The 22,868-nt window shown below is 40.1% G+C and overlaps 1 protein-coding gene across 3 annotated transcripts in view; it reads right to left on the bottom strand.

Annotated features, from left to right (window-relative positions):
* The window catches only part of SPATA6 (spermatogenesis associated 6), a 43,650-nt gene extending 29,665 nt beyond the window's left edge, over positions 1-13,985 (bottom strand). The window contains exons 1-6 of one of the 3 annotated variants that reach the window (XM_064665292.1): positions 13,812-13,985; positions 8,612-8,749; positions 7,047-7,095; positions 6,232-6,273; positions 4,773-4,897; positions 187-267 (exon numbers count right to left, since the gene is read on the bottom strand). In XM_064665292.1, the coding sequence (XP_064521362.1) occupies positions 187-267; positions 4,773-4,897; positions 6,232-6,273; positions 7,047-7,095; positions 8,612-8,749; positions 13,812-13,859 (483 nt within the window). In that variant the 5' untranslated portion in view covers positions 13,860-13,985. The remainder of the gene's footprint in view (positions 1-186; positions 268-4,772; positions 4,898-6,231; positions 6,274-7,046; positions 7,096-8,611; positions 8,750-13,811) is intronic. The other 2 variants (XM_064665289.1, XM_064665291.1) reach the window with 2 other exon arrangements.
* Between the last annotated feature and the right edge of the window lie 8,883 nt (positions 13,986-22,868).

The following is a 22,868-nucleotide window of genomic DNA, read 5'->3' as shown; positions in this document are numbered from 1 at the left end:
CCAAACTCACTCTTTACTCATACTTGATTAAAAATTTAATCAAGTTGTCAAGCACCCATGATAACTGCTTTAACCACAACAGAAGAATGAGAAAAGTTTGAAGTGAGCAGCACATGCAAAAATTGGAAGCAAGGCTATCAATATTAAATCTGGAAATTAAATTGCAAACAATTAAATTATGCTAACCTGTATGTGACTCCTTCCTGAGCTTAACAGACTTTCTGCAATAAGGGAGTTTGTAGAAAATCTCAGTTTTGGTGCAATTCCCTAGAAGAGAGACAATAATTGAACATCAAGCTCCAACTGAAGATAAATGGTATCAAAGAGGTAAATGTCACCTAATGTAACAAACTATTCCTAATTTTCAGACATTTCCTTTGTTAATTTCAGCCTTTAATAAAGATAATTAGAAAAGACAGAACAGCAATGGTAAATGTCAAGATGCTAACATTTGCATTTCTGACAATTCAATTACAGATGATTATACTTCTTTCGTACAACAATTAAGGTCTGACTTTTATTTCAATACTTTTTTTTATCAAAAGCATTTTTAAAGATTTTTCATGCCATGTTACATAGCATCAATAAAAATTTCAGTCATGCTCTAGGAGTTTCAATAACGCTAACTTTGTAAACTTATTTATGAATAGTCTCAGTTGTGCCACTTTTTTTTGTAAAAACATTTTGTTTAATTAGTCAATCACGCTGCAAATAACTACTCATTTGCAACAGTAGGACTAAGAATACCCTTCATTCTGTAATCATTAGAGCAGTCTGATTTCTGTGGATTGTCTCCCTTGGTCTGTAACCACGTTCCATCTCTTCTCAATCCCCTCTTGCCCCTGTGGCAGCCCGACTTTGACCAGCTTGGAATCAGTGGGGTCCAACTGGGCCTCCTGGTCAATCACAGCACACACATACTCATGGCCAGCATTTACGTGGCCAGTTCCCTTTTTACGTGGCCAACAGTTTCTGTTCCACTCACCTTGTTTCACTGCAGCCATGGCTAGGAACATAATACCTCAGAGGCTCTATTTCTTGTTAAATTCAGATAGAATTGGGCAACGTATACAAAATTTACTGGGTGTGAACGGCAGGGATTATGACACACAGGCATTATTTCCCAAAACAGAGGCATTAAAAAAGGCATAAAAGAACTAAATGACACATATGCTATAAACAAGTGGGAATCATACATGTGCATGCTGCTCTGCAGAAGCAAAGAGAGAATCAAGTGCCCCTAGAAATTTCCACTCTGTCTTCTTTCAACATGGACAGAGTTTGCTGCCTGAGGCATCTGTGTGCATGGCATCTGTGCACATGAACACACAAAATCACTGAGATGTGAAAAGGAGCCGGTCTGTTTGTGACACTGTCCCACATTCCTAAGAATTAGCAGGAACTTCATGAGTGAAGTTCCTCCACCACCCGCCTAAGCACACACTGATTTCCCACCAGGGAATATGGTCCAGCCACAGGTTACATTATGGAAATGAAATGACAAAAATGCCAAGAAAGCTCAGTCATAGCAATTAACAGAGTCCAGGATTCAATCAAGTCAAGTTATGGCATATAAAAGAGGTTTTAAACTGATCATCTTTAATCAACTCATTTTTATCACTAATGAATTGTCAAGTGCTATCAACAATGTAAGAAAGGACACATCAGAATTAGAAAGTCTACTATAAAATGCAACAATAGAGCACCTACTGCTTTTACAGAGACTGAAAATGATTACAAAATTGTTAAATGCTCATAGCTAAAAAGAAAAAAAAAGCACAAATCCATGGTTTCTTCGAAGAAATAGTTTGTGGAGAGGGAATAAAGGATGGCACTTGCATACACAGGCATGGATATGCTGAAAGTATCTTACAAGTCAGAAGCTATCAGAGGAGTTCTTCTGATTTCCACAGTTCCCAAACTCAGCATTGCTGAAGGATATTCAATATATGTATTGAAAGTATTATGTAAAGACTCTTGTATAGCCCCAAAGACACCTGGAAATGAAAATCCAGCCAGAAAGTTTTTGGGATCTATTCTTCTGCCTCTGGCTTAGTGATGTCTGCAGGCCTGAGCAGGCTTGCCAGTACTGCTGTACCAGTCATTAAACAGAAGTGATATGGGCATAACACTAACCTGATCATGGAAAAACTGAAGATATTTAGAAGAAGAAAAGTTCAAACCCACGTTTAATATGTGCATTTGACTGTAAGGAGTGTAACTACAGCTCTGTAGCTTAAAAAAATATGTATGAATATAACAGAAGGTCTTATACTGGCATGCTAATGAGAGATAGCATAACTAAAAAGAAACTGCTTTAAGTAACATGGCAAATACTGCATGAGGGTGGGGAATGGAGATAAGAACATCTGTAAGAAGTCACTACCACAGTCAAGGCATAAACATATTCTGAAAGGCAAGGGTTGCAGAGAAATACAGAAGAGCCAGCAAGAGCCTCAGCTGGGCAACACTGGACCAGGAGAGATAACTCGAGGCACGTCTTGTGTGCGTATTGAGTTTGTAAGCCTCATAAGACATTTAGCCAGAGACATTATCAGCCAAGTGCCAGATTTCTGGAGGAGTTCTGATCCTCTCAACTTGGGATTCCTTCCAACTGGCAGATTAGCAGTGTTAAGCAGACACTGCATGTCGCTGCCTATCTGAACTCCACAACCGTAACCTCGCTGTTGCTACCTTTATTTTTCTAATAAAAGACAAATTTATGGGGAATCAAAGTGCCACTGAAGCACAGCTGCCAGTCAAAAGTATTCAGCATCTCAGCTAGCTATAAATAACTTTTCATGTGGGAAGAACATGGCCTCACTACCATAAGAATAATGTGAAGGTTCTCACGACCTTGTTTAACATTTCCCTTTTGCTTATCATTCACATTCAGTGCTTCGTGCCGACAAAGTTAGCAGGGGATACTTGCCAGTAAAGCTCAGGGAACACTGGAAGATGGAGGCATTGGAGACTGCATTTCTACGGGAGGTAAAACTCCTCTCACAGTTATCCCATATAGCAAGTAAGGAGAGGAACAAATTCCTTTTGGGAGCCTCCCTCCAACGCCATCAAACACAGCTTCTGCATTATTCCCAAAAAGGGAGTCATTATGCCAAAATCCTTCCTCAAACTGTACTTACTGCAATGGAGATGGAATGGAGCAACAGGTGCTTCTGCAGTCCCTGTTCCAGTGCAGAGATGGATTTAATTTATGCTGCTCCCAAGGACATGGAAGTACATTCGTGTCTTACATCAACCTTTTAAAGCTACTACAGTGCCATCATTCAGCTACATATCCAAATCACTCTGATCACATCTTCTCAAAGCTCACAAATCATGGTACCTTCTCTTTATTGGAAAATACATAACCTTTGTGCTAAAGAACTTAGTCTCTCAAAAAACCCCTCAAACTTCTCTAGTGGCTCTGCTTCTACAGAGACTAACTGTATCGTGTTCACAAAAAATCTAAAAGCATTTAGCTAATACCACCTCATTTATCACTACCTCCCTCTTATTTCTCAACACCGGGAAAGTACCTATTCTATAAGCAGCATCAAAGCAAAACAGTTCCACTGCATCTCCCGAGCCACCACTACCATGTGTAGGATGAGCCATCTCAAAGAGGTGCTGTGGCCAAAAAATAATGGCTGTTTTTGCAGGGGCTGCAGAATTATACGTTTTGTAGCACAAAATCACAGTTTTAATGCATTCAAATGTAACACAGCATTAGACACCAAATTAGCACTTTTAATTGCAAGTGACTGGGCAGTTTCCAGGCTGCCCTTGCAAGGGAAAGATTACACCAGCTAAAAGATACCAGTGACCTTTAATCAGCATTTCCCTCCTGCCATGTGCTTTTAGTCTAATCATAACAGACAGGACAACTGAGTCCCTATCTTCCCAATCCAAATGTCCTGCCAATCCATTAGTAAAACTTAACCAAAATAGACCACACAAAAACAAATCCCCAAACACACCATCACCACCATCATTAATGAGCCTTCCTGAGTTATTCTGCTGACACTTAAGATTCAACAGCCAAACTTTATGAAAGGGCAGTGTGAGATGAATTCATTTTCATTTAATAGGTACTTGAGTCCTTATCTCCAGAAAATTAACATTAATTCATTGCACTCATTCTGCCAATTATCTCCTGTTTATCATAGCTTTTTTGAAACTGTAGAAAAGGCAAGTTACTAAATGAGAGTGAATGACCCGAACAGACCTCAACAAACAGGTTTGGGAACATAAAAGCAATTATGCAGCATTGAGCTAAATTTCAGTAACTTACTATTTTATTGGTAACCTCGCACTTCAGGGAGGCCCACAGGTCAGATGGGATAGCACTGTAAATTTGTAGTGACTGTCATAGTCCAAAACAGTTCCAAAATGGTCTGAAAAATTCTACAGAGACTGAGGAGGAGGGTTATGTGGTTTATCTGTTGAGAATCATGCAGTCTACATGACATCTCCCTCTTCTCCTGCATCCCTTCACCACTCCAGCTGCACCACAGATTAAACTGAATGGAGACATGTCATGGTGCCACACTGCAAACCAAGTGGAAACTTACTTTTTCACATTAAATAATTCCTTGAAGCATTTTGAGAAAAGATTATACTTTCACCAAAGTTCAGCTGTGGATTTGTACATTCAACACCTAAAATGGCAAAACCTGTCAGAAGTAATCGCTTTTCATTTGAAGCAGTTCAAGGAGTTTCTTCAGAGAAACAGACTGTGTCATAAATACAATCCACAGACATTCACTCACTGTAAAAGAAGAGGACCTCTTCATTAAAATCTCACGCTCTAAACCACGGTGCCCACGGGTAAGCTTAGGGTCAGGGAACAGGAAATCTCTTGTATTTTCTTCATACGTAGCTAGAATTCTTCCTACTAAAAAGAAAATATATACTTTAATTGGAAAACAGACAAAGCCATATAGCATAGACACCACACACAGAGCCACGCTGAAACCACGATAAATTTTGCTCTTTACAAATTTTCAGCATGGCTCCAAAACTCCTATCACACCAGGAAATAACCTCATCAAGTTAAATCAGCAGCAGAAACGCGCAGAATCTACTAGGAAACTATGTTTTGATGTTATTGTAAAAAAAACCTAAAGAAGATTGTGTTAACTGTTTTATAAGAGATATATGAGAAGTTTTCTCTAGGCAACTCTTCAGTAGTTTCTTCTTTCTTTCCTTTCCATGCCACGGAAGAAACCAGTATTTTTTAATGGCAGCCAATCCCTTATGAAATACTGTATCATTCCATATCACAGTAGTGGCAAGAAAGTAACACAAGCAACATCAAAATAACTACCCCACAATTTTGTCAATATCCTGGTTTGCTACTTTAAAAAAAAAATATATTTTGTTTAGAGGGAAAGCCTTGAATTTATATTATAAAAAACTTAACTTGTGCTATTGCAGCCCTCTTGTTGAAGTGTATCACACCTATCTCTGACCCCTGAAAATGAATTCCTTATGCACGATCTTTTACTCTCCCATATAAAAAAAAAAATAATCCCCATTCAGTGCATTTCTTCAAGTAAACAGTCTGGTGAGTCACCTGAGAGAAGCGATTGTTTCCTTGAAAGTACTAAGGACAAGTGACTGAGAGTGCTTTTAATACCACAGTTTCCAAATGAGTCCTCTTTAAAACTTGACTTTATTTCCAATAAAATGCAGATTTACATTATTCATGGGAACACTTGAATTTCATTAAAATAGATTTTTATAATCACACAAACCAATAACAGAAGTATGACAAATCGCTATTTATTATCTTCAGATATCCCAAGAGACCTGTAATACTTATAGTGAGGATAAGAGTTTTCCCAATGGTCACCATTAAAATGGAAGAAAAAAAATGTCATTCTGAGAACAAGATTATGCACTCTGAAATTTCACAGAAAGCCTCTCTGCAAGTGAATTGTGATGTAGTTAATAAGTATGCACTGGATGATTTCAGTTTATTTTCCGTTTTTAAAATATTATCACTTTCCTAAGTCTGACTATGGTACATTTCAATATTCAGTTATTATTCTCTTTCAAGAATGAGATCCTCTTGATCTATTAACATTTTATATTCAGAGGACTACATGTTGAAGAGCTTTCTATGTTGTTTGTGTGTTGGAAAAAGTGATTGTGCTGTAATGGGCAACGTCCTCATGGAAATTCACCTATTAAACTGCATAATTTATGAAGAGACTGATACAATACCTGGAGGAACGAGTTGTATTAGTTCAAGTACTGCTGTGTCAACTAGAAGGGAAAAAAGTTTTTTCATGAGTTAAAAAAAACCCAACCCAAACCTAAAAGGAAAAGTAATTCTCATAGTCAAAGCCCAAAAAACCCAGATCCCTGATTTAAGCTTCACAGCACTGTATACATTGCTGTACTATTTCCATCATACCAACAATAAGAGAAAATTAAAAGCAGCATGGATAAATATCAGAGATGAACACAATGGCATAAGCAGCATACAAATGACAACTCTAACTTGACTTAGAACTTGGTAAGTTCTATCTGCTGCCAGGTTTGTCCTCTTTTAAAGATTATGTAAGCTTTGCCCACTTTTCAGATAACTCTCAGTATGAAGGTGCATATTCCTGGAGTTTGAATTCAGGGTCAGTGTTTTCTCACTACAATTCATTATACTCCACATGTGGCAAGACATAATTTTCTGATGAATGAATAATGAAATGAATAATTTTTCAAAAATTGGAGGTTTATGCTTATATAATTTGAAAACTAATCAAACAAATAACTATAAAAAGGAATGAATTACCTATTTGGATAACCAGCTGAATTTCCAATCAATTATGACTTTTTACCCTCTTCCTGTTCTAAAGCATGTAGCATACATTTCTAGAGGCATTTTGTTAGACAACAAAGTGCTTACCCACTAGCTATTCAGAGAGCAGGCTCCTAATAGAAAAACTACCACATACTTTAAACCTCCAAAAAGCCTTTAGAGCCCACACATGCATGACATTAATGGATATAACATAGTATACATAAAAAGCAGAACCTACATTCCAGTAACTTCACAAGGTCTCCAGGATCAACTGTATTAGCAAATTCCTGAAAAAGAAATTAATAAATAATAACAATGGCACAGTCAAAATAATTAGATGGACTTCTGGGGAAAGAGAAGGGAAAAAAAACCCAAAATCAATATTCTTCCTTGCCAAGATGGTTCTCAGGAGCCCTATCCCTACTGGAAAAATAAAGGATACTGCAATTATCATTTGGAACATGATCAAATTCATTGAAAGCCAGCAATTATCGTTATATGCTTTCCAGCCATTAGGAGTTACCTCTCCATATTTAAATTATGAGGTATTGTAAAATGTTGAAGACGTAGTGGTAAGTATTGTCTAAGAAAATTTCAAGAGAAAAAGATGAATTGCTTAAAGTACTACAATTCTGATAGATGAATAATATATTCTTTAATTTATTGGTAATGCTTTAAGCTTAATTTTCATGGAAGCGACTCTTCATGTACAGGCTCCCGTTCAGGGTTTTTTTTTTTTAACCTGAATCTCACATGAATAGATGGCAAGGAAGAGGGAAAGATGTTGCACTGGATATTCAGCAGGTAATAGATTTCCCCCTAATTCTGTATAAAAGTCTCAGCAGAGTGGTGTAAATCACACTGCTATTCAAGGTACTAAACATTAAAAAACAAAAAGTACTGGTGCTCCACAAGTATCTAGACCTAATCAATAGCTATTTGTAAGAAGACAGATATTACTGTCAGCTTTCTTGTTCACCTTCTTTTGTAAGTAGATGGTGTCTTGGAGGTTCCCTAAATTACACTGAAAAGAGTATTCAGTACATTTCCCTTAAGTAGTTTGTGCTATGTCTGCCTTTTAAGAATGATGGTCTTTCTTACTCTTCAGTAGCCAGTGGAATTATCACTGTTTGTTTCTTACCCACTTCACCAGAGCATCACTGATGTTTACTCAGCCTGGTTTTCAAAGTGCTGGGGGATGCTTAAAGGAAAAGAACTAGAAAGGGTAAAGTATTATTATTCATAGGTAGTCAAGAAGCCAGATCATATCTGTGAGATACTGTGTTTCATTATCCCTGTGGTACTAATAATGAAGCTAGTAGGGACTCAAATATGTGATAAACAACTATAAATTACAGGGCCAGAGTACCAATCTGGGAATTCTGGTGACAAACCATGAAAAAAGTATCTCAAAGGGAGTAAGATGTCACCAAAAAGGCTTGAGCTGCTATTCTATCCTTCTACTAAATTGAGTCTCCTATATTATACGGTCTTTGTTCTTCACCTTGCCATAATTTTTAGAACAGCAACACGCAGTTCCTTCCAAACTAGCAAAACAGATGCTGAGAAAGGACAGTTCACAAAAGAAGGAACAAACACCTAAGAAGTCTCATCATACATTATAATCTTTAGTATGCATGTGGATAATACAGGCACACACCTCCTTTGTGCTGAAGGGAAGCAGCAGTTAAAATACTGTGCCATCCTCAGTATGATTGCTTGAGTTCATGGGTTTTGCAGATGGTTTTTGTGGAATTTGGGATGGGGTTTATTTGAGCTGTACTAGCTCTTGACATATCTTACCTTTTCAAATACTAGTTTTTCTTGAAAGACGAGTGGGAACACCGCAGGGACACACTGAGTTTTTTTACACTGCCCAAGTACAAAGACCCTGAGATAAAGTTCCTCTTTGTCTTTCAGCAGCACTCCAGGACAAGTTATCTGTAAGAGTAACACACTCATTAAACAAACTGAACTTCAGATAAAGAAGTAATGGCTGTTTTCAAGATAAAAATGAAACAGTCAGGACTGAAATGGTTGATTTCTAAGAGTCAGATTATAACAGACTAGAGTGAAAAAATTTCTTCTCTAAAGCAATTCTATTTGTACAGAATGATCAGGAAAAATAGTCACCATTTTAAAATAACCAGGACCAAATTCATCTTGCTTAAGTAAACACACTCCATTGTCTTCAACCAAAACTGAAACCTAATAGCCAGGTTAATACAGTTAAAGGCATGCACTGACTATGTAAGAGAGAATCATCTTCTATATGAAGAGTCATGTAGAATGAAGTCTATGTCGTGCCAACACACAAAACCCCATCCAAACTTTAGCCTAACTACAGAATGAAGCTGGTAAATGTACATGCTTAGATATCCATACTCTGTCTAGCCACCAGAAAGGGTAAGTTTATGTGCAAATGTTATAAGAACTTTGTGTTCTAATATGTAAACAAGAAAAAGCAATTGTTGTTCCATTACTACCAGACATACGATTTCTCTGGGAAGTTTGGCCATCTTGGAGGGTACTCAAGGCAGGAAGGCTTCTCATTAGCTGCCAGATATTGCCACTAATCTCTCAACTTTCTCTGCACAATTCTTATTCTTTAAGTAAGAAGTTGGTATGTTTCTAAAGCTCTGATGAACATCAGACATTTTTTCTTATGCTCTAATTGCAAGGATGTACACAACTCATTGAAAAACTATTTGCTATTTTCTCCAAGCAGTGTGGTTTCATTCTATCACCCAGCCCAAAGAACTGACACCTTTCACTTCAGGTATCCTGCTCGATTTTTGTCTCAGTACTATAAATATGAGGTAGTCTCTTCCAACATAAGGTTGCTGGAGAAAGTGTTCAGACTTTCAATTGTCAGGTAGGAAGACAAAGGAGGAGAGTGACAGGAATTAAAATAAGTGGTTTGGTTACAGTCTCCTACTCCCAAATGAACGTTTTACTTGAGAAATTCTAACTGGATTTAAAAGAACACCATATGAACAGCAGAAAAACAGCCTCAGGTAAAAGAAATAATAGAAAATAATATGTGATAAATTATTAACTAAAAAAATTGGGTTTCTACTAATAAATATCCAAGGAGGAAAAAAGAGGTTTCCTCTCTGTGTAAATGAGGGCTTCAAATCTGCAAGAAAAGTGCCAGAATAATACATAACCCAATTGAAACAGCCTGTCAAGCATTAAACAGCTTGCATGACACTCAAGCAGTTGCAAGTGTGAATAGGAGTGAGAGAGACAGATTTCATTCATACAAGGCAAGATGCCCCCAAACTCCATACTACAAGTCATAGTAGCTTTAGTTCTCGCTTTTCTCCTCCACATTTCTATAGAACTTATAAACACTTTTAGTGGAGTTTTGTGCCTTTCACCTCAGAGAAGGCAACCAATATTTGTCAATTTGTTGAGGTGAAAAGTGAGAGATTTGAAGACATTGGAGAGGGCAAAGCTGCAAACAACAGGTGCCATTTTCTCCTTGCTACCCTGTAAAAGAAAACAAATTCTTACAAATGAGCATGTGGGCCCATATAGCACATGTGGAAACCTGTGATTCTAATACCCTGGAGAAAAACTGCACAATTCATTGCCTGGGCTGGAACAGCACCAAATCTGCATGTCCATGTAACTTTAAACCAGCTCCAAAAAGAGTGACACGTGTATATCTGCAGTTGGTGACACCTATTCTGTCATATGCGATGCACGGAGCAGTGTAACTCTTGGGACACAAACTGAAGCTCTTATCTGACTGCAAACTGTTCAGGCAGGATGAGAGACTATTTTAAAGACTGTAATAGTATTATCCATGGATCAGCTAAGGAAGAGGGATATCAATGCTGCAATTAACAGACCTTACAAGCAACCCGGAGGACTATGAGAACTGTCTAGGACAGCATTATCCTGGACTTCTCTGCTGGAAGTTCCCAGGATGATGGAAAATGTGTACCAGCCCTATTGCTGGGACATCACAAACAGCCATAAAGAACTCTCTGAATTAATCTCATGGAAAGGAACAGAATTCTATTGATCCACAACCCTCTGTGTCATTTATTACACGCAGTCCTAAAACTGTAGCTGCAGATGTGACCAATGAATAAGGTAGGCCTGGAAAAATCCCTTTAATTGCCCATTATCATCAAAACAAGAAGAGTTATCTATGAAGGGCAATGGACAGTATTGGCTTCTGCTGAGTGTAAGCTTCAAGACACAACAGCATTTTGGACTCAAGAATTGCAAAAATAATCTTCTCAGTGTGAAGAAATTCCATTTTAGTCTTCTTATCTGGCAATAATTCACAATTCTATTAATTTATCTTTATGCTTAAAGATTTACCTACCTTCACTGCCACATTTGTGAATTCTCCATGTAGCCATGACACAAAGAATAATGTGAATTTCTTTCTGTTGTTACATGAACAATCTAAATGCCAGCAGCAAAGGTAGACACTAAAGTTAGTCTCGAAATCACAAATAACAATGAAATCTCATTCTGAGCAATGATAAATTATTCAATTTCAATTAATCGCACGATAAACCAAACAAAACCCCCCCTTTAGTTTTTAAGTTAGGCTTTCCATTTCAGAAGAGCAGCCTCTCAGAAAAGAAGAAAACTAGCAGTGAGATAAACCAAAGAGCTGGTGGACTCAGATCAGAGGTGGTCTTGGAAATTCATTAAGTCAAAAGGAGCACAACCCATCTGTATCCTAAAGCAAGGGAAAAACAAGGAGGACAGAACCTCTGACACAAGTGGATAGGTTTTAAAGAACATCGAGGAATATGCAGAGCACTGTAAAAGAACAGGAAAATGAATGAGAAATCTGGACAAGACTTAGGTCACAAATAAAGCGAAAATGGAGGAAATTAATGGATGTAGTGTAAATCAACCAAAATGTGAAAACTAACAAATCTATGTCCCAAACACAATGGAATATTTTGCCTTGGTTTTAATGATATTTAACACAGGAGCAAAAAGAAAACTTAAAGAATTAAGTGATGAAAATAGAAGTCACCCACTACGTACTAGACCTGGCCCAGAAGCCACAGAGATGTAGAATCATATTCAGCCCAGGTTGTGAAAGAATGTTATTTTATTTCCTGGATCTATACATAACTGAAACCTATGTAATAAAAACAGTGGTGGTACCATCTGCTGAAAAATAATAAACTCAAGGCCCACATGAGGCAGAGAGATCTGAAAGATTATAACCCCATCGACCAGAATATTTAAATGTGCAAAAGCAAAAAATAAAGACACGGAGGAAAAAGAAGACATGGAGGAAAAATAAAGACATAACTAGAAGAAAGCCCAGCAGCGCACTTTCCATAAAAACAGATCAATCAAGCAAAACCCTACATTTTCTTAAAAGTCTAGTTTCTGAATAGAGGATATCATCTAATGCCACATGAGAAATTATTACTTATGATGCAAAAGATAGGACTTAGTATCAAAGGTGGTACAGAACTGGCCAAAGGACAGCATCAATAATGTGCAAAAACTGGGAGGCATCAAGCTGAGGTTACTATTAAAAATTCCTCTCTATGTACTCGGATTCATGCCTTTTAACATTTTTAATGACCCTAACTAATATTAAGGCATATACAATGAATCTTGAACTTTTTTTCCCTACTTCACCTAAGGCAACAGCAAGACTCCATTTGGAATGCAGACTTCCATTCTGATCCTGACCTATGGAAATTCAAAGTGGAAGAGTAGTTCCCATCCCTAAGATGGTGAGGTCCCTCCCACAAAATACTACCAAAAGAACCAGGTCTACTTAGCTGTTGGGAAATGAAAGAATTGCTGCCCAAAGAATACACTGAGAGCAACCATGGAAGACTAAAAATTATTTAAGTGAAGGGCCAGTGTTGACATTTGTGTAAGAGTAGTCCCTTTCCACCCTTATTTGCAGCCTTGAGAGCAGGGTGAATAACAAACACCCCACAAGTCAAGAAGCCTGACCCTGAGGAAATGTCTTCCCTGTACTCTCTCCTGGCACAAAAATAGTTCAGAGCAGTAGGAACAGAAAAGGAAAGCACATCTGGTCCTCTCCAGGAGCCAAGCAGACCTTGGCATTATGGAGACAAATGTCAGCTGTTGAGACAGCAGAACAACACCATGAGAGTGACACCCTCACTATCCATGAGTGGAAACCACAGCTCAGCTCCAGAGCAGCCAAGTTTGGGAACAAAAGGCAGCTAAGCAACCAGGAACCCCCTGGTCAAGTTCCCAGCATATACTTCCTGGGCCTGCATTTGAATTTTGTTGATGGAACCTTGGGTTTTCCTCTCAGCAGCAATATTCTGGCAGCACTTGTCCCGTGAGGAAGCCAAACCTCTGGATTACAGTGACCAGGGCGCACGAAGCCATCAACTCCAGGGTAACAGCGTACCACACTTCTTAAAAGCTACCAGAATGAGAGCTTCTTATTTTGTACTCCCAACCCGGATATAAGCAGAAAACTTTGCAAAGTGCAGAAGGCACAGTCCTAATAAGATTAACGTGAAAACCTTCCACTTTCACACCTACCGACCGTGTAACACCCAGAGCTGCCCAGTGCCACATGCTGCCCCTCGCAGGGGTGCGCTTCAAAGCACAAATGCGCCTTCCTGGGATTTCTTTTGCTCCCTTTTTTTTCAAGCGTGCTCTTCCCACACCGCCCAGCTTCCCATGAATGAGCGTCTCTTAAAAAACCCAACTCCTCCACAAGAAAATGAGAACTGTGGAGGAGGCACGGCCGCTGCCAACACCGGGGGGGGGCACAGGGGCAGGCTGTCGGGGGATGCGCACACCGAAGGGCTGCAGTGACACATGGAGGGCGGCCCCCGCTCGCCAGCACGGCCCGGAACAGCCTCCCTTAAGCCCCCTGGGGCCGGCAGAGCGGGGCGGCAGCCGGGACAGGAAAGCGGGGCGGGAAGCGGCGCCGGAAGAGCAAAGCGCGGCTTGTCCTCCCGCCGAGCCCGGCCGAGGGCGGCGGGGGCGCGGCCCAGGCACTCACCGAGCGCAGCTCCAGCTGCAGGACACAGCGCAGCGCTTTCCGCGGCATGGGCGGGCGGGCGGCGGGGCCCGCCGGGCCCGGGCCGCTGGGGCTCGGCCGACGCCGTTGTCACGGCAACCGGGGCGCGTCCGGCCCGCGGGCACCGCTCCGCCCTGCGCCCGGATCCCGCTCCGCCCTCCCCGGGGGCGGCTTCGCCTCCTTCCCGCACCTCCCTCCTTCCCGCACCTCCCTCCTTCCCGCACCGCCCCTCGCCGCCGCCATCGCTTCCGCCGTGCCGGGTGCGGTGGTGCGGGCGCCTCTGCACACACCCTGCCCGCAGTGCCGGGCTCCGTCCTGTCCCCGTCCCCTCCCAGCCGTGTAGCCCCTCGGTACACAGGCAGGGCCTCCTGCCCTCGCAGAATCACGGAATCGGTTTGTTTGGAAAAGACCACCACCATGTCAGCCACACCATGGCACTCAGTGCCACGTCCAGTCTTTCCTTAAACACCTCCTGGGAGAGTGATTCCCCCACCTCCCTGGGCAGCCCATTCCGATGTTTAATCACCTTTTCTGTGAAGAAATTTCTCCGAATGTCCAATCTAAACCTCCCCTTGTGCAGTTTAAGAGTATATCCTCCCGTCCTGTCGCTAATCCTGTCCCTCTTCCCTACTCATCCCACAATCTCCTCGGGTGCTCCTGCCTGCTCCATCCCTTCCCCTCGCGGGCGGGCCCGTGCTGGCACTGTCCGCAGGGACTGTGGTGCTGATGGGGACCTGCTGGGGTGTATCGAAAGCATAAATAATAGATAAAATATAGTTTCCAGTTTCTCTGCCTTCTGAAGGGCCAGGCAGTGACAGTGATGGGTGCTGTGTTGGGTGATGGAGAGCTGGTGTGAAAGCTGAAGCATCCAGCGTGGGGCAGGGCACCAGACAGGTCACAGACGAGGACGGCGCTGCCGTGGGGCATCCAGGAGGAGTGTGAAGCTCGGGATGTGTCAGATCCACCCAGCTTCTTGGGCCTCCTGCAGAAAGGAGACAAGAGAGCCTTCCCATCAACAAAGGGGTCACAACCAAGTTTTGTACAGCTCTAGGGCTGAATAGCTAAAAAGCACTAAATTGCCACGTTGTCACATTTTCTTTATTTCTTTTTTATTTCTTTTTTTTTTTAATTTTTTCTTCTTGTAACACAATTCACCTGCATCCTGTTGTACGAATCTAGGCCCTTTTGACTCGAGTATCCTGTTTTAATGTCCCCTGTGGGTGAGACATGGTGCACGTGGTATATTCTGACTGGTCCTATGTTCAGAGACTTGTCTGCACGCTCATATCTGAAACTGTCTGTCCATGCTCATCTTTCCGCTTTCATTACTGCACAAACTCAAATTTATGCCACTGATCTTGATCACCATTTTGATCATATCAAAGATATTCCCCGGTGTCTTTGCTGCTAAGTTGTTTTCAGAGTATTTACAATCACGTACAACACCAAAATAGTCTGACTCTATGTCTTGGCAACTGCAAGTCATTTCAGCCTCAGACTGTGAAGGGATTTAAGCCTTTAAATATTCTTTCCAAATTCACAAGTACAGTTGTAGAGCAGGAAACTTTAATTGCCTCCAAAAGAGACCAGTGGCTCAAATATGTCCTTCGGCTTTCTTTATTTTAATTTTACAATTTCAAAGAAAAATCATGCTAAGTGATCTGGAAAGAAACAGCATTCTCAAAATGTTTTGATTTCTTTTATTTTTTTTTTATTTAAGGAAACTGCAAAGAACATAATATGCCAGAGCAGATAAAAATGAAATCTACAGATAGACTAAATATCACTACTAATACTTGATATCAGCCTTTTAAAGTAAATAAATTACTGGAAATGCAGGCCTTGGTTTCAGTAATGTGACTTCTGTAACAGCTGTGAGGATTTTTTTTTTTTATTGGTTTCGGGTTTTATGTGGGTTTGGGTTTTTTTGTCTGAGCAAAGGATTTTGTATTTAAGGCCTGGAAAAGCCTCATTTTTGAACTGTAGACTTCTAGTACATATATTAAGGAGGAGTTGACACTTGGATAAAATCATTTTCTAGGCATTATCAGTCTCAAGGTTATGAATAGCACTCCAGAGTTAATGAGAAGAAAATTCTCACAGATCCATAGCCTCAGATGGTAGCAGTATTAAAATGGTTTATTGCTTATTTTCAGCTACCTTTCATATACATGCTTTTTGGAGGGATAAATAATGTGTTAAAGATTGTGAAGTATGAGATATTATGGTAAGTGTGGCCATATAAGAACAGAAGATAGATAAATGCTGAAATCAAAAATGGCATCACATTTGTGATGAGAATTTAATATCTATGTGCAGTGCCCTGGAACAGAAGTACTTTATAGCCCTTGAAAAAGGAGCATGAGGCAGGACAAAAAGCTTCTCTGAAGTGATAAGGCAGTGATGAATTTCAGTGCTTTTCCCTGGTAAACCCTCTGGTCTGCAGAGTTTCTGCTACTTCACCTTTCTGGGCCTTGGGAAGAAAGGCAGCTACTGCAGTGTTTTCCTGTCCAGCCCTTTCTGCAGCACTGCGAGACCCATCTGGATCTTCTTGTTTTTGTTAAATTCATGTTTTAGGCTTACATTTGCACTGCAGGAACAATAATGCAGGAATCTGGGGGACAATGAGGGAAAACCCTGACTTTCAGTTAAAATCCATTCCCAATAAGGAAAACTAATAGCCAAAGCAGCAAAAAAGGTGCATGCTAGCGTAATAGACCTGAGGTTTTAACTGTGGTAAAGTTCCCCTGCTGTGATAACACATGAATTCTTTTGCTTTTACAGCAGTAAAATCTTCTTGTAACGCTGCTTATACTTAGTCCTGTGTATTAAAGAGCTCGAATGACAGTTCTGCATTGTGTTAATTTTTTTTGTAATCTCCTCCAATTATAAGCAACATCTTTTCCTGTCCTCTGGGCCCTCCAACATGGCTGCTATGGAAGAACTGTGATGTCACAAAAATGTTCAATTTTGCTCTTATTTCTACTATTACAAACTAGGAGTAACTGTCAGAACAGTGATGATACACTGGTTTAAGATAATTCTCATAAGATTTATACTATATTGTTGCAGGGCTCATGATGGTCAGGCTTCAGTGCACTGAAATATGTTACAAAATAAGTAAAGTGGGAAAAACAGGAAGAGTCAAGTTTGCAAACAGTGGGCATTCCACAATTCAAAATCTAAAAAATACTGGGGATTAGACAGCATTGGATCAGATAAGGCTGGAGATCAGAGAGCAGGTCTAACATCACCAGTTTTGTCAGAAGCTCACTTTAAGCTAAGAAACCAGGAATGTTTTTTCCTTAAACTTAGGAAGCATTACGCTGGGTGCAAAGTGGTATTGCACAATCATTCTGGCAATCAGAATGAAGGAAATAAAGGAGCTTTCCACATTTTTCCACCCTCTACTGCAGTTCTTAGGACTTTAAGCCCCTGATGTTGACCGAGCAGTTAGAGGAGATGTCTGTCTTAGTGCACATCGAGACCATTGTTTAGATATCATCACCAAGCACGACTGACTTGTCATTAATAACTGTGGAGAATTCCAAGAAGACATCTGCTCAAATAACAGCAATAAATTATGAGATATGGTAAGGTTTCCACGTTAAAAAGGCAAACAAACAAAACATTAGGACATTTTACTTTGGAGAGTAGAAAAATAAGATGTAATACAAAGGAGGTACATAAGGGATTGAATGACATGTAGAAATAGGTACTTCTGTTTGCCCATGCCTATTTATCCTTTCAAAGGACACAGGCAATGAAATTAAAAGACAACACAATCAAGACTGATAGAAGAAAGTACTTTAGATAGTGGAACTCTTTACCACAAGATACATTCAACAGTGTTCAAAGCAGAATTGCAGTGCTTTGGGGACCCCACCGGACGACACCCACATGTGTTACTTATTTTGATCTTCTGACTCGCTGCTAGGTTAAATGTGCAATTCACAAAAGTCATTCCCTGTGCAAAGAATTGTAGTCAAGGAAAACAGCCAGCAGAAGTTTAGACTCAACAATGCCAGAGCACTGTAGAGCAGAGCTGGAAGAATTTTGTAATGTGAGAGATTCTAATAGGATCTAAGGGGACTGAAGTGAATTGCATTACTGCAGACAGTAATGTAATGGGGAGGTAGTGTGTTAGATTATTGATGAAGACAGAGGATGGAGATTACCTGAGGGTGTCAGCACACTCTTCACAAAATACATTTTCATCTAATCTTTCTACTTTAAAGCAGGAAAAAAAGTTGCCCAGAAGTTAGCATTCATTAATATCTATTGCTTTAGAAAAAGGCCACAATGATTTTGTCGATCCTGTCTTATTGAGCATCTTGCTCTTTCTTGAAGTGCAAAGACACAACTGGGCAGAGCTCTTGGCTTCCTTGATGAATCTACAGGTTGCTACAGGCAAAAGGGCACCTGCTCATGTTGTTACATAGGCAAGGCAGTGACCTTTCTTCCCTGTGCCCTCCCAGTCTCACTAGTGCCTGTTGAAGAGCATTTTCATTACATATCTGAAAAAACTCAGGGCCTCTCTAATATTTCACCATGACTCAGCCACTGCAGAGCAATTCCTCCATATTGCTGCTAAGTCAATACTCGCTTTGGTGGATGTGACCATTAGCTTTGCTCATTCTTGATGTATATCATGCCTGCAACAAAAAAATAAGCAGGCTATCTAAAGACATGGAAGTTTTCATAACATGTAAGCTGTTTTCCAGGTCTGCTAAATTCTTTCTTGACTGGCTGTAGCTAAAGAAATCAAACCTGATTTGATTACAGCCACTAGAGGAATATTCCAGATCTTGAATTCAGTTGTAGTAATTGGAAACCTGTGTTGTAAAGGAATAATCTAAATTCATCTAAGAGATAACTTCTATAAATAAAGTCTTATGAATTCAGAAATGGCACAGATTCAATCAGCCAAGACAGCATTAGCTTTGTACCCCTACCCCTAGAAAGTTCCAAGGCTCTCCCTTACTCGGTTCAAAAGAGGTAACGTTTTCCTTGGTGCTTTACATTTAAAATAAATTGTCTTAGATGGAGACATTGCCCTAGCAAAGTTTTTGCCTGAAACAAAATTCTTCTAACCAAGTTATAAACCTCTGAAAATAGGGCTTTATAATGGGACTGCTGATAGACCCTTAACAATAGCGTTGTGAATGGCGCTGCTATAATTAATGATACTTCAGAAAGATTTATGGTCCTTAGAAAGAGATAAAACAGAAATATCATTGCTTCTTTGCCTCCCATCATTTTATCCTCTATGAAATTTTATGTGAAATAAGTCAAATGAAAAATGTAAGCTCTTAATCTTTTCCCAGAGTCCTGTCTCTCATTTGATGAACACTTTCACAGAATAAATTAGAGCTTTTTATTCCTTATGTATGTACAGCTTTGTATTTAAAAAGCAAAGAAAAGAATATTGTTGGCTTGGCAAAGCAACTCAAGATGATGGTCATGGAGGAAGCAAAAATTACCAACTATTTTTGTCTATTCTTTTGCCATCCCAGAGACAATAACTCTTGTCCTGCAGTAGTTCAGAGCAGCTGGCTTGGAAGTGTACAGAAGTGCACCCATATTCTGCATTGGAGAACGTCTGCTGTTGGAAAGTCAGCCACAATGGCTCTGGCTGCAGCAGCAAGAGCACAGTGGCCTGAGCAGAAAGCCAGAATCTGTGGCTTGATTACAGAAGATAATGTTTGTGTTCAAAAATGCAGGATACTATACGGATCTTTAATTTAACTGGGAAAGGCATAGCCAGAAGCAGTGGCTGGAAGCTGAAGCTATAAAAAATTGAATCAGATATTTGGCATTATATTATAACGGAGAAAGGGAGTAACCACTGGAACAGGCTATCAAAGGGAAAGTGAGTTCTCCATTTTCTGACAATACCAAAGGAAAATGAGGAGCTCGCTAAAGAAATGTGTTTGTCAAAACAAAACATATTTTAGTCAAACAAAAAGAAGAGTGACAACGGTATTTAATGGTCCATGATGTACAGGAGGCTGACCTGACGGTCTAACAGTACGCTCTGTCAGTGAACATCGTGACTCTGTAAAGCATGTTGAAAAATAATGGTAAAGCACTGCTTACTGAGCAGAGAACAGAGGAGAGGGCTCTGAACAGTTTGCCTTGGAGTTTGAGCACTGCAGCAGCTGGCATTGCCCAAGGAGGTGCTGGGAGGGCAGCAGGGAGCGTTGGCTTCTGAGGCCCGGAGAGCAAAGGCCCAACGCGTCTCAGAGCTTGACGGAGTTGTCTTAACTGAGCTGCTTCTGTGTGCAGCAGAGTCTGCAGGGGAAAAGCTTCACCTTTGGGCAGCCAGGATGAGGCAGCAGCTGGATAGGGACTGAGAAATCACAGTTTTGGCATAGGCCACCTGAAATGGCAGTTAAAGCTCAAAATCCATCACATCCAGATAGAGTCCTAGACTGTGGCTTCTGTTGGCCTCATCCAGCTCAGATGGCATCTAGTCCCTTGTTTTTCAAAAGCCTCTGCAGTGTGTCAGGAATTTTGTCCCTCTGCCCATTAATGTGTCAGTGTTTGAGCATCTTCACTATTATTTTGATTGACTGCAGTGAAGTCACGAGAGAACCTCAAGGACTTTCTGGCTGGCTTGTTTTCCTGTTATAAATTTTAACTTTTTGTATTAGAGAACTGAAATGCTTTCTTTAATAACTGAAGTTACAGTTTCTAACAGGGAGCCCTGAGATCTATACTCAAATTCTCCATAAATTATAACATTGCTCCTTTAAAATTTCTCCAATCCATCAGGAACATACAGGGATTCTTTTTTTTTTTTTTTTTAAATGACAAGAACTTTTGGTTTTCAATGAAATTCACTTTAGAGGGCAGTACATTTTTTTTTTCATTGTAAGAAGATTTGTAAAGGGGCAGGATTGTGGCTATTAATAGAGTCTTTCCTATAGAAAATCATCAAATCCTTTACAGTGCTAGGCAGATCTGGGCTAGAAAGTATAACAGGATGGTATAGAGCAGCCCAGATAGCAACAGAGAGAAAATGGAGCGGGAAGAAAGAAAAAAAATGGAAACCCAAAATGAAGAACAGATGCCAATTAGAATTCTTGCAGGCTGCAGCAAGGAATGAGCATAAGAAGCTGTAGGAAAAGAAAGGATAGAGTGGATTAGTGTTAATCAGAGACATGGGAAAGTAGGAAAGGTTTTAAATGAGCTTTTGAGTTAGCAGCTCGAAAGAGAATTCCAGATCCATCAAGTGTAGGAGCAGAAATAAAATGCAGAATACCAGAAGATACATCTGAGTCCTGAGCAATTAACTTCTACTTCTGAAGGTAATAAGACATTTTTTGGAAGTGGAATCTTTTCTCTCTCTCTCTTTCTCTCTCCAGCACTATTTTCCTTATCCCAGTGAAAGAGAGCATTTAGTATGATAAGAAAGGGACTCCTACCTGATTTCTTTTTCACTGCCCTAATGGGATATACATACAGCACCTTGTTAGAGGAAAATTAAGCACTAAGGAACTAGAACTTGCCCAGTCTCTGGCAATAAATTTGCACAAGCACATAGTGCAGGAGAATTGCCTCCAAAGTTGGATAAGTCATACCAAGTAAGAAGCTGGCACAGTGTGGGACAGTGTTTGCATTACAGTCATGAGTTGTCTGAAGATGTTGGGGGTAAAGGTGAGTTCCAAAATCCACTAAAGCCATAATTGAATTTAATAAACATTAGAGTAGGATGGCTGGACTGTGAGAGTAGGGGTTCTCCTTAAAGCTCTGAGATATGAAATATCCCTTAATATTTCTAGGCTGCCTATTTAACTACCTGTAAAATGAGGACAGTAACACTTACTCACTGAAAAAAAAAAAAAAAAGAGAGAAGATAAAAAAAAAGAGGAAAAAAGAGAAACTCCACCGATTATCTGTTCTTAGAGGCTTTACAATGGTATAATTAACAATCCTATTTCTGGCTTTGGCTTTATCTGCAATCTAAGAAAGAGTACCTCTGTGTTTGTGTTTCTTTTACATATGAATCATCCTTAAAGCTTAATGAGGAAACTAATGCTATATGAGAAGGTTGTTTTCTCACTAGTTAAATATTTACTTTTTAAAAGCTCTATGTATTCCTAGAGTATTATTAATTTATTATTTGCTAAACAAAGTCTTATCTAGTCCCTCTTTATTTCCTCACCTGACATAATTTTAAGCAACTACAGTCAGTGTCTTAGTTCCAGCCATCAGTTCTGGATCTCTGCACCACTGAATCGCCAGCAGAACAAACTTCATCCAAACAAAGCACAGACATGTACATCAAACCAGCCAGAGCTCCTGACATGGAGTTTGTGCCAGCTTAGTGCCTTAACGTTGGCTTTGCACTGGCTGCCAAAGGATAGAGGATGCTGGATCCAGTGTAACATTAGACTAGCACAGAGAGTCAGTCCATGCCTAACGTAGCATAAAAGCTGCCAGCACCATGACAAACCTTCCATGGTTTTTTTGATCAAATTTAAACCAGCAGAATGAGCATATATGAGATCAGTGCTTTACATCACATTGCCACAGTAGTTTGGATCCAACTCTAAGGGTCCTAAAGTCACAGCCTGGTCACACCCAAGCATGAAGTCAATTTTTGCTCTCTAGTTACAAGGTGATAAAACACCACTGAATTCAAACAAAAACCTAAAAGTCATGTCCATTTTCGATGCACTGGGATATATTATGGTGATGAAAGCAAGTCTGGCATAGTAGACGATGAATCCTACATTACAACCTCAAACCAAGCCACCCTCTGTGTGGCGACCAGGGGAAAAGATGAGCTCTCAGGGAACAGAAACCCAAAAGTTTGCTCAAGTTTCTTGCTCCACGCACGTGCCAGCTTTTCCAGTCAGATGTGACTCTCTTTTAATGACTAAAGCTACACAAAAAAACTACCCTCTGAAAATAGGGCTTTGTGACAGAAACGCCTACACAGCTGTAACAGCCACTTCTCAAATGTGCCGCTGCTTATGAACCACAAGAATAATATGGCAAAATGTGCCGACTTTTGCAGTTTTCCCCTCT

Source organism: Pseudopipra pipra, chromosome 9 (genome assembly GCF_036250125.1).
Source record: "Pseudopipra pipra isolate bDixPip1 chromosome 9, bDixPip1.hap1, whole genome shotgun sequence".
Lineage (NCBI taxonomy): Eukaryota > Metazoa > Chordata > Aves > Passeriformes > Pipridae > Pseudopipra > Pseudopipra pipra.
This window is presented reverse-complemented; position numbering and strand designations above follow the sequence as displayed.